This window comes from Scomber japonicus, chromosome 17 (genome assembly GCF_027409825.1).
Source record: "Scomber japonicus isolate fScoJap1 chromosome 17, fScoJap1.pri, whole genome shotgun sequence".
NCBI lineage: Eukaryota > Metazoa > Chordata > Actinopteri > Scombriformes > Scombridae > Scomber > Scomber japonicus.
In genome coordinates, this window is record NC_070594.1 from 15035622 (window position 1) to 15048173 (window position 12552).

Consider the following 12552-nt stretch of genomic DNA (forward strand, 5'->3'; position numbering starts at 1 on the left):
GTCTGCCATTTCCTGTCTATCCTACCTTGACCCTTACACACACACACACACACACACACACCCTATCATATATTGTATATATTCATGCTCTTCTTGTGTGCGTTTCAGTCACACAACTTCACTTTCACATTAGCTTTACTTCTCTTAAAGGCCACTTGAGGGAAAGAACCCAGTGGAATTAAAGTATCAGAAATAGGAAAGCAGTGTGTGTGTGTGTGTGTGTGTGTGTGTGTGTGTGTGTGTGTGTGTGTGTGTGTGTGTGCATCATTCTAGTGTTCAGGACCTCTCCCTAGATTAGAAAAAAGGACAAAATTAACTAAAATTAAGACAAATCGGGCATAGAGCAACTATTCTAAGTATAGTATTTTCGTCTTTCCTGGAAGTTGAGGAAGAATGAGACAGTACAAAGAAGAGAGACTGGAAATAGACTAGAGAGAGGCAAACAGACTGACAGCAAGAGCGTCAGAGAGAAAAAAAAAGAGTCAGGGACAGCTGAAATGCTTTGGCTGGTATCTTATCTTTTCAGGAGGAGACATGGTATATCTTGAACTGGTTTGTCAGTGGTTGTAAATGTTGGACGCCTGTCAACGGTGATATATGAAAGCGTGTGTGTGTGTGTGTGTTTGCATGCTGTGAAACTGTGTGATGGATGTGTGTGTTTGTCTGGTGGAGAAGCATGCATGAGGAAGCTATACATCAGGATTAACTGTGTACACACACACACACACACACAAAGGAACTGGTACTTCAGAGCACTGGGTGGGGATGATGCACTCACGCACACTAGCACACACACAGACATGGCACCTTCCTGACTTGTGTAAAAACAAGTTCACGTCATCCTGGACTACAAGTTTGGAAAAAAACAAGAGATTTCAGCAGCATCTCACTATCTTCTTACGTAGATGGACTTTGTATGACATGCAGCAGAGAAGAAGAGGAAGTAAATAAACACCCTAAATGATAATATTGACCATATGCATTTACAAATCATTGGTCTTTAAAGGTCATTAAAATAAAGAACATCATCATACAACATAGAGTATAATAGATAGGCAAAGGAAACACATATAAAATGCCATAATTTGCCATAACAATTGTTTAAAGAACGTAATTGCTGACTGGCACATGATCAGATGACAAAGTGTGAATTGACTTTTCATTGATCTGTTCTTTAATTTATTGAATTTTAACTTGTCTTGACTAAAATATTATATCTTGATGTCAGTCTCAAGTGGAAAAATCAAGTAAATGTATTAACGACATGTCTGGTAGAGATGAATCAATAATAAATAAATAAATAACTATAAACTGGATTTCCTCCTCCTTTTCCTCACCCGCTGTTGACCTGAGGAGGGCTGCGGACCGACCTGTGCTACCTCTGTGACAGTTATTATTGTCAGCTGCTTCTTTTCACCTGCCAGTGATGAGCTTTACCAGGAGGACATAACTCATGGGAAGTTAAAACGACCCCCACAAGTCCCCTTTCCACCCTGTTGGCACCCTGACCGACCAATAAGAGTAGCTTGTACGGCAACAAGGACGTGATCTCTCACCAGCTTTCCACTGGAAATGACAACCCAACCCTAGCCCTCTCTTCTGGGGGATTGCACCTGGCTGAAGCAGTGACACAGCCACATGTGAGTATTGAGTCACAACTCAATATGGCTTTGATGAGTGTGTGTGTGCATGTGTGTGTGTGTGTGTGTGTGCCTGAGGGTGGATTAGTCACAAGGTCAGCTGAGTGGTGACACTGTGCTGTTAATTGCCCTGTATTTGTTGCCATGGAGACAAGTGTGAAAGCATGGCCTGATAAAAAACAAAATACAAATTTAAGGAATAATCAAATGTGGGACAGTTTCTAAAGTCAAGATTTGTTGTTACTGATGCGTTACATCAACTAACAGGACAAGATACGATTCAATTCACTCAAATTTTAATCGGAGTAGACATTGTTCCTACTTTATCTGCAGTGGTCAACTTAAAATACCTCTCAATTTAACCAGATGTTTTCATACAGAAAGTCCTGTACAGAGTTACATAACTGTAATTATCATTACTGAAAAAAGGAATTCAAAAAGGTGATTTAGATCCTGATAAAAAACTTCTTAGAGAAAAAAAACAATGAATGACAGTTTATGTCAGGTCAACTGTCTCTGTCACGTTTGTATCCTGTAACTGAAGGAGTGTTAAACTAAGTCCGAATCCTGTTGACCATTCCTTGAACCTCTTCCTGACTAAATCAGAGGCCATGGACGAGGTGGACATCCTGTAAAAAAAGAAAAACATACATATACACAACATACACACAGATGTGTGGAGATGCTTTCCAGTGACCAGCTCAATTTTCTGAATTCTACACATATGTTTACCCGAAGTTGTCATTTCTCAGTTATTCTGCTGTAGCTTCCTTAACCCTTAACACACAAGTCTGAACTTTGACTTTTAGAAGGACAAGAGCTTTGTTTAGAGACCAGGAAACATCCGATATATACCGCCTTTTAACCAAGAATGAATTTAACTGAACTGCTAACAACAATGTTATTTATTTCACACTTTAAGGTTTTGTGTCCAGCAGTTTGACCCCTAGGTGAACAATACTTGTATGTTCATAGATTTAGAACGTATGTTTGAATTAGTTCTCAGTTCTCAAAACAACACCCATGACCTTTTTTTCCTTGTTCACATGAACTTAAATCAGAAGTATCAGCTACGTAACAACTGGTATGAAGATATCTCTGAGACAGAAACAATATTTTACATTCTTGTTATACAGTTTGTTAATACAACATATTGCACTATTGTGATCTGATATTTCCTGTATGGGTTGTGTTTTCCATATGACAGACATAGCAGTTAACTTTCACAGCATTGTTCTGTGAGACATTTAGAAAAAATGACAGCTTTGATTGATTTCTTCTTGATTCTTTGACAAGTCACGGCACACAGAGGACATCCTACAGTACATTCTTACAAAGCAACTTTTCATACATCAAGTGCTGTGACTGGACTGCACAGGCCAAATAAAGTCATTTTTGTGTTCTATAATAGTCTTAAACACTCTTATCTTCCAGTTATGCCAGATTTGGTTATTTCCGCCTGTATTTCACGTGTGTTGAAGTACATGTGCACGATGTGTGTGGAAGTACATGTGCACGGAGTACAGGAACCGTCTTCATCATTCACTGTTATGTAATAGTTGTCAAAATGAGGAATTCTCTGATACATTATCAAAGAACATTATGTTTTTCAGGGAGAGCCGGCACCAGACTGATGCAACTAGAGACGGCGGATCTCATATCGTCAGGCGTGGACAGGCATCACTGTTATTCTTATTGACTGTTATTGAATACAGTACAGTACACTTAGTTTCTTGTAACACTAATTATTACAATATTACGTTTTTAGTTATTTTGAGGACCGTGTGGGGCCTCCCTCCTTGTTCACACACTATTGAGCCTTGTTGTGACAAAATGGGGGCTCGTCCACACAATTTTCATATTTGGCAAGTTTTTATCATCTTATTTGTATTCTGATGCCAATTAGTTTGTACTAGTACTTTTTTGTCACTTCTCTCTTACATTAGCCTGTAATAAAATGTTTGGGGGTTTTGTTTTTAAAGGATAAATTGAATTAGTCTCAGGTTCATCTATGTATAACTTTAGTTCAGTCTGTCTTTAAGCTGCAAATCATCTAGTTTTGGGAAGTCTATTAACCAAGTTTTTTGGATTATTGTTTGTGACTGAGGCCACTTCATTAAGAACTGAGTCAGTCTGTAATTCTGTGTAAGATATTTGCACTTATTTATAATTCCTATATGAGATGTTATATTATAACTTAATTCATGTTTCACCGTTTTACATGCTAGTGATGCAAAAATATGGAATAAACTTAACCCTGAAGTTATTTTTCAATATTAATTGTTGCCATTTTCATTCATTTAATTTATTCAAATGTTTTTTCTCTGTGCAACACATTATAGTTTTTCCTGTTCTCTTGAATGAGATTTCAATTCTTGGATACAGATTCACCTCTGAATTATCATCAATTCCTGCTGCACATGTGGTGTAACTCCTTTTATTGAGACATTTATAGTCTGATATATGCACATAATTTGGTTTGTGGTCTGTTTGTTTTACAACCTAACATTTTTCCTGCAGGCAGGGTTGTTGTCCTGGGGAGCCAAAACACTCAATAAAAAACAGTGGGAACACAGACTGTACCTCTTGATAAATGAGTGTCTGTTATCTGAACTGGTCAAGTGCCAGGATGAGGAGAGGATGTGAAGAAGGAGGCGATGAATTTTGTTTGTTATACATTTTTCCTCTTTAACAGACAGACAGGATGTATTCTAAAAAAACACAAGGCTTAAATATATAAACACGCTGGTAATAAAAGCACAGCATAGACATGAATGACAGCACTTTTGAAAATGATCAAATCAATATGCCGATAAAAAAGGACCAAATTAACTTTAACTTGTTTTCCTAACCAGCTTATTCTTTGATTTTACCTTCCATATTTAGCCTCTAAATATAAAACTGTGGATTTCCTGTTTGATCCATCAATCTACAAACATCACAAATACAGATGCACAACCACAAATTATGATAGGACATAATAAATGTCAATTAACTGTGTGAATGTAATAAACAGAAAGAATAGAAACAGCACACCACTCCACTTATCCCAACATGTCTCTGCTGCCACCCAGTGGACACTCAGTTAATATAAATTCTTGTATGTTTAAAAGAGAATATATTGCTGCAGTTGTACTTTTGGAGGGACATATTGGAATTTCTTAAATGACATTGAATGTTTTTTTTTAATCATGTATTTATGGGAAAACGAATGAAGTCTGGTCATTCTGGAAACTTTTTGGTAAATTACCAAGTAAACCACCTAAAATTCTGGCAACTACCTTAAGTTTTAGCACTCTGCTATATTTCTATAAATATATGTTGCCAAGCAAAATACCAAGCTGAGGCCAAGCCATAGAGGTGGTAGTTAAGGATTGATTTTAGACACACACTTCAATGTTACGGAACACACAGACTACATTTTAAAAAGGTAATGCAAATATTGTTTCTCTTAGGGGGAAAAAACTACCTTCAGCAACAAGAAACACCTTTAAGAAATCTTTTATTCCATCCTCTGTCATCTTACTAAACAAAAGACCTTTTATTAGATTTCAGTGACTGTTCTCATGATGTTTATTTAAGATAAGTACTCACAGTCACTTAAACACTTTATTATAACAAAATACTTTTTTAAACTTTGAACCTTCAAATACATTAAGAATCACTACCTCATTCCAATGCCATGTTCAAGTTAAATGGGACAACTGGTAAGATAAAATGGACAGCAAACAATTATGCCTCAACTGAAGATCAACTTTATGTTAAAAAAAAAGAAAGTTAAATCCATTCATCAGTTCAGTAGGTTAGCTTCAACAGTGGACACACCTTATAAAAAATGTAAGAGATATTTACTTAAGACACTAAAACCCCCTAGAAAAAAAACGATAGCGAATAATTACATTAAATTATATATTACTGTATTACTAACTATTGATGCTTACCAATACTATTGAAAAATATGACAAAAATATTATAGTATTGCTATTGTTTCCAAGAGTCAAACCATTTAAACCTGACTTCATGCACATAGTCAAGGTCATCATTAAGATCATCGCAGATAACCTGAGTTGTGTAAATAAAAGAATTGAAGTGTGCGTGTATGTGAGATTGTTTTATAATCACCTTTTTATTGAGGCTTTCATTACTTGTGGGTTACAAGTCAAGAGGAAGAGATTTTATGGTTAAGCTAGTCACAGAAATTCCCCAACACTTCCTTCTTGCATCAAGGACAACAAATAGACTGAGAATGAAAATAAAAGTTTATTTATTGATTTCCTTCTTTTTATACAGTGGGAAATGATTTATGTAGCAAAAATGAGTCTACTGCTGTTCATTTTGTACTGCACATACTTTGTTAGGAAGTTAAAAATAAACCAAATAAAGACTGCAAATTAATGTTCACAGATTCATTTTCAGTACAAAAGTAGAGATAATTTTGAAACATTCTGTAGGTTAGGCAGCTTTATTGTTAGACATTAAGACATTATTATCAGGTAAAAAAAGAGAAAAGTGCTTTTTGTCTATATAGTGTAAAAATACATTAATCACAAAGTTCATTTCCTTCATATAATATATTTAGCGAACGTTGATCTGTACAGAACAGATGCTGCACTGTCTGAAAATGTGGTATTGCTTTGAATATAATTTAGCCCAGTTTACCCACAACATTCAAATAATGTAACATGTCATGTCTTGTAGCAGTTTCATTCAAAGTGCCTCAACTAGAACAGATTAAGTGCTTTACCTGGAACTAACAGATACAAACAAAGCCAAAACTACAACTCCTACTACTAAACAAAGTTGTCAGGCGAACATTGAGATGTGGTCAGATCTGCAAACACTACATGGATAGTGAATAATGTTTTGTTGGGTGGTGACAATGATGTCTGGTTTTACATCACAATTGTTTTCATGCTCTACAAACAAACGTAAAGCGTAGTGTTAACATCCTGGCAGACTGCATCCTCATCACAAATAAAGTCAATATTTTACTACAAGATGACACGAATCTCTCAAACGAACTTTAACTTCATATTAAGCACAAATAAATACAGAATAAGTTGATTCTTGCATCAACCGAAGGATATTTTGCTCAAAATTAGGGCCAAAATCTCTCTCTTGGTGCTGTAAAATAATCCTCCATAGATTACAGTGTGTGATTATATGATTAATAATCAGACAAACCAAACATTGTTGATGATAAAGCAGTGACATTCAGAGGTGTAAGTAAGTAATCCTACTTCAGAGCTAAGTGCTTTTAAGACTTCAATTTCACCATACGTGTCTTCTAAAAAACTTCATGGATAAGTACAGACAAAGAGCATTTTTTGTCATGATGTGTTAAGCGTCTTGATGAATATCATCTACTGATCCTCTGAGAGCACTAAACTCCATTTAGTCATAATATAATTCGTCTCCCATGCTGTTTCCACCCCTCTCTGTGCCTCCTCCTCCTCCCCAGATGTTTGTCTGACCAACACATTTTCCAACCTCAACTCACCCTTCATCGCCTTCACCTCCTTCTCCTCCTCACCTCCCATCAAGTCCTCTTTTCCTCTCTCTTTCTCCCAACCTTCCTCCCTGTTGGACACCACCTCTGGCAAAACTAGTTTCCTAGTTTCAGGATCCCAGTTAATACAATTAGTTCCTTCCTCCTCCTCCTGTGCTGAAGCCTGTCTCAAAATGCCATAGTCATCTGGCAAGAAATTTGATTGGTGGGTGTAGGAACAAGGAGTGGGTTTGATGTTTTGAGAGGTACAAAGAAGGGATACGTTCTCACTCCCACTTCCTTGCCCCACACCTTCATCTATTTTCCTGTCTGTTCTTCCTTCCATCCCTCCCTCCCACTTTGTTGATAGGTTAAAAGGGATTTGGAAGAGGCCAGTTTGTGGGTTTTTGTTCACATGCAAACCTGAATGCTCTCTATCCTCCCCCTCTCTGTCCACCTCTTCATTGCTTGCATGAAAAGGCCATAACAATGCCTGAGTTTGGGTCAGGATGACTGGATTTATCTGAGACCATGCATGCCCCTGCACAAGTGTGCTCATATCTGTCTGTGTGTGTGTCTGTGGGTGTGTGTGTGTGTGGGTTGACACCTGTGGGAACTTTGTCTGAGAAGCGTAAACTCCAGCAGGACGATCATCCTCAATCTTACACTGTTTCTTCTCATAAGTGTCTCTCGCTACACATTTGTGACATTCATCTCTCAGATTATTCCCATCTTTTTGTCCATCATGCCTCCAGTCTCCTCCTTCCCCTTCTCCTCCATCAGTGGTCTGAGGAGCTATGCCAACACCTCCGTATTCAATAGACAAATCATCCAAGAGTTCCTCAGGCTCTGGAGGTGTTTCAGACCTCTGGGGGGCATACATTGGTGGAAGACCTGCATTATGTAACTGCCCCTTATTGAAGTACGAAGACTTCAATAGGGAGATGTCGATGCCTGCTGGTAGCTCATATTTGATGACCTTGATGATGTTGGGATTCTCAGGGGGGAAGGTCAGAGGGGGGGAATGAAATGAAGGTGGGTCCTGGAGGGTGAAGGGAGAGGGTATGTGGTATGAAAATATTGATCATTAGCTTTTGAAACAGATTTAATAGAGTAAATGGCTGAGATAAAATGCAAAAAAAAAAAACACCCTCAATAATAATTTATTTAACACATATAATTACACAAAAAAATTAAATGAGTATGCCTTGTATCTTATGTTTTGTGTATGTGAATGTATCTGTGTTTCATTTTTATTTATATTATCATTCATCTTGATAGTAAGAGATTGTAAGCAAAACCAGACAATGGAAAGCATGAAATAAAAAAAAAAAAAAGAACAATAACTAAATAACAACCCCCTGAGTAACCATGTTGCTTTAGGATTTTACTTGTATACTGTCCTACTAATCTTTACATACATACCAGGTTCACTTTTATGAAGCTTGTCATAGTATTATCCTATTAGACTGTGCAATACTGGTGCAATATTATTATTTGGGGTTTTCTTTATTGATGTCATTGGTTTTACTTGGGTTTTGTTTGTCTTGTTTTGTATAAATTATGTAAGGTATGTATGTATGTATGTATGTATGTAAGTAAGTATGTTTGGGAAACAAATATTTTTTGATGCAGTAACCCCAGAACCCAAGAGGAATTTCCCTAAGGTGACAATAATGTTAATCTTATCTCTTTTCTTGTGTTACTGACAGTACAAAGTGCATCATATTTCCCAAGTTTTGTCAAGAGCAAAGCGAAGAGCGTCAGAGCAAATCCCGTTGTCATTCATTTTGAGGAACAAAAAATATGTTTTGCCAGTGTGTGTGTGTGTGTGTGTGTGTGTGTGTGTGTGTCTTTGCATTACCAAGGTAAATGGGCTCTTCTGTCCTTTCCCCGTCAGGTAATGAAAGAGAACGTAGCCAACCACCAAAAGCATACACATGCACACAGAAGACACAATAATACCCACAACCACCCTCTGCAGCTGGCCAATCATAGGATCTGGAGGGAGACAGGAGATGGAGTGTCACGCAGACACATACATGCAAGATGTATGTTTACAAATACACAAATACTGTATAGTGCACAAAATGATGCAGTTTTAACATATCATATTAGTGCTCCAAATCAACTTCTGAATATTGTTATGTTTTGACCTGAGGTGAAAGAACAGGTTAAATGCTTGAACCCCCTGGGCTTATGAGGCCATACCAGAAACCATTGTGTAATGTCTGCATTGCATTGTAATTAAAATACAAACAGACTAATTGTATTGATTGACCCAGTAACCTAATTCATTCACAAACAATACCTCTCTGGCACAAACACTCTCAGTAAGTAAATTCCTAAGTCTCTGTATCATGTTCAGCCACATTCTTTTCATTCTGTCACATAGGAAGAAAAACGCCAAGAAAAACAATGTGGTTGTACCTTGAGGTGTGGTTATGCAATGCCACGCAGAGGATTGGCACTGAACAGGCATGGAGAGGAACCTTGTCTTTGCAGAGAAGCAGTACTCTGTATCGTAGTCCATGAAACAATGTTTGTACAGACTGGAGAACACTGAGAAATGGTGCTGTAAACACACATGGAAACAGGGTAGACCATAATAAGTCAAACTGTCACAAGTTTATAAGGGAGCTTCAGGTGTATACCCTATCTGTGGCAGGAGGGTGGGACAAGCCATATATTTCCACTCACCATTTGGTGACGACGTGTATTGTGGATGGAGAGGTTGTAGCTCATCTGGGGGTAGAGTGTTGCCATGGAAACCTCTGGGGTTTGGTTGTTGGGCAGGTATCTCATTGGTCCCTTCAGAGTTATGATGGCGCTGTTGTCCTCAATTTCCACAGAGAAGAGCGGGGGCCCAAAACTAGCTATAGGGATAGACAAAAATGTTTTTTTGGTTGATTTTTAAAACAAATTTAAGTAAAAATGCAAATAAGTTGACAAAATGAATCATTAATCAAACCAAAAGAGTGGTGTACATCACTTAAGGACATCTCAACTGTCTGTCTTTGGTCCTGTCTTCCTGTGTGTCTCCAGCTCACATTTTTGGACAGAATGTCACTTTAACTTACTGTCTGACTTTGGATCAAATCTCCGTGTTGTAACCCATTTGGACGATATTCTTCTCCCCACAGTACGAACTCTAGCATGGTACCCCTGCTCCAGATCCCACATCTCACTGGTCAGATCACACCAGTGCCGCACTATTTCTGTACAGTGTTGCACAGCCCTCCAGTGTACCCGTCTTCCTCTGCTGCCTTCAACGCTGTCCCCATAGCTGAAAAAGACAGCGTAAACACACATAGATTAAAGGATGACACAGTGGAAGATGTAATCTCAAAAAACCTGTTGTTCAATTCCCCAAGAAACCTAAGGTTGAGGAGATGTAGTTTCAGTAGTCTTTTGTCTGTTTTGTCAGTTGTCCTATCTCATTTTTGTGCTACTTTTTAAATTCCTTTGAGACTAGTGACCTACAGTATGTAAATACATGAATTTCAACATTAACCAGGTAAAGTCTAAAGTAGCTACAATATGAAAAATGAACCAATAAGGAAATAACTTCACTTATTTGCAACTTCAAATTAATAACTTTGTCTCTGGGGACAATTCTGTTAAATTCAATATTCATTCATGTTTCATTTTAACTCTAAAATCTTTGCTTACATGGCATACTGCACAGTGAAGAGTGTGTCATCTGGTGTTCCATTTCCTGGGAACCACTGCAGCAAGTTTCTCAGATTCACCGAAGAGAAGGTGACATTGATGGGGCTGGGAGGAGATGGAGAGACTGAAAAAAAGTTGGAAAGGTTGAGCTTGTAAAAGGTAGTTGTGAAGGAATCTTCCGAGTTATTAACTAACTTAGTCATTAGCTATTCATTTCTTCACTACTTATACTTGCCATGCCTGTCATCAAGTTTCGATTTCTGGTTGTGCAATGCAAGATTACCTTTGTAGTTCAGGCAGCTAGGTGGCCGACCCTTGAACTTCCTCTAACATTCACCATAAAGTTACTTGCTAATGTCTCACATGTAAGCTGAAAGCTTTTGCTGTTGTCCACTGTTTTTCAGCCAAATCAACAATGTCAGGGATTTTAAACTATTATTATGCATTACAACTATTTTTTGTTCATAAAAAATATGTTCACTTGTGGAAAAGCCTCAAATACATCAGACAATGATTGAACTTGAACTGCTGCATGGGCTTATTGACAGGCCACTGAATTTGAACATGAAATAGAGCTCCACACATTCCTCATGTTCATGGCTCATTACAGGCCAATAAACAATTTCAGACTCATACCTTAAAAAAACTGTGACACACTGACACACATAAGCAATATCGCGAGCTAAGTAAGAAATCTAGACAATATGTTTAGTAACAATTTGGATACTGCTTCTAACACAGGTTGTAATGATGAAGCAGGTTGTATTATAAATAGAGCTACAACCATATGGACTAGCATTAGTTGATTCATTGATTTTGGTTTTGAGTCTTTTTCCCCCCAATACAATTTCTCTAATTCCATCTTCTCAAACGTGAAGTTTCTGGTGTCTTAGGTCGTCTATGGTAGTAAACGGAATATCTTTGGGTTGCAGACTGTTGTGAACAAAACCAAAGATATTTCAAGATGCCACTATGGACCAAATAACAAATAGACTTATCAAGTTAATAACGGTCAGATTAATCAATAATTCAAATAATTGTTGGTTGCAGCCCTAATTATAGGCCCACTTTATTTGGAGTCCCATCATAAAGCTAACAAGGCAAACAGAGATCCAGTGAGATTCCATATTGATTACATGAATCTGCAGCACATTGCACTTGCTATTTCTTTTTATTCCCTCTATTTCTACCACACAAATACACGAAAACACAAACAGTGTCAACAGGGCATTAAAACTAAGCCTAGTGTGTGCCTTGAAGTCACGTGAATACGCCTATAAAAAGATAAATAAAAATAAGAAAAACAGCAATTAAACTCTTAATGTTAGTTAAATGCAACCATACCTGTACAGCACAGAGCCTGAAGAATCAGAAAAATTAAAACTGCAGACATCTCTGCATGGAGGGATCATGTTTTCCCGAGAAAGACAAACATGTTCAACCTCTGACCGCTACTCAGCTCTTCCACTCCAGCCGTATGACTATCACACGACACAGCGCTGATGTGATTCCCCACACGAATAAAAAAATCACACACGAAAACACATGCTTCAAGGAGCAAATTAAAAGGTGGAGATTAAATGTATGAGTGACAGCCAGGCGGTAAACTCGCTATGATTGATAATAAAAGCAAAAGGAGCACTATGAGACAGGTTTCCGTGAAGGAGGAAGGAATGTGACCTCACCTGTTTGTGAACATTACAGGTGCCTCCACGTTTGTGTGCGTGTGTGCGTGTGTGTGTGCGTGTGTGT

General features: G+C 37.8%; 1 protein-coding gene across 1 annotated transcript; it reads right to left on the reverse strand.

Moving 5' to 3' along the window:
• Positions 1–269: 269 nt before the first annotated feature.
• il20ra (interleukin 20 receptor, alpha) lies at positions 270–12397 on the reverse strand. Its single transcript, XM_053336676.1, has 9 exons — positions 12145–12397; positions 10801–10924; positions 10209–10414; positions 9829–10004; positions 9559–9703; positions 8993–9129; positions 7795–8170; positions 7213–7335; positions 270–289 (listed from the first exon to the last, which is right to left on the reverse strand). The coding sequence occupies exons 1-9, from the start codon at positions 12191–12193 to the stop codon at positions 270–272; spliced, it is 1356 nt and encodes a 451-aa protein (XP_053192651.1). The 5' UTR covers positions 12194–12397.
• Between the last annotated feature and the right edge of the window lie 155 nt (positions 12398–12552).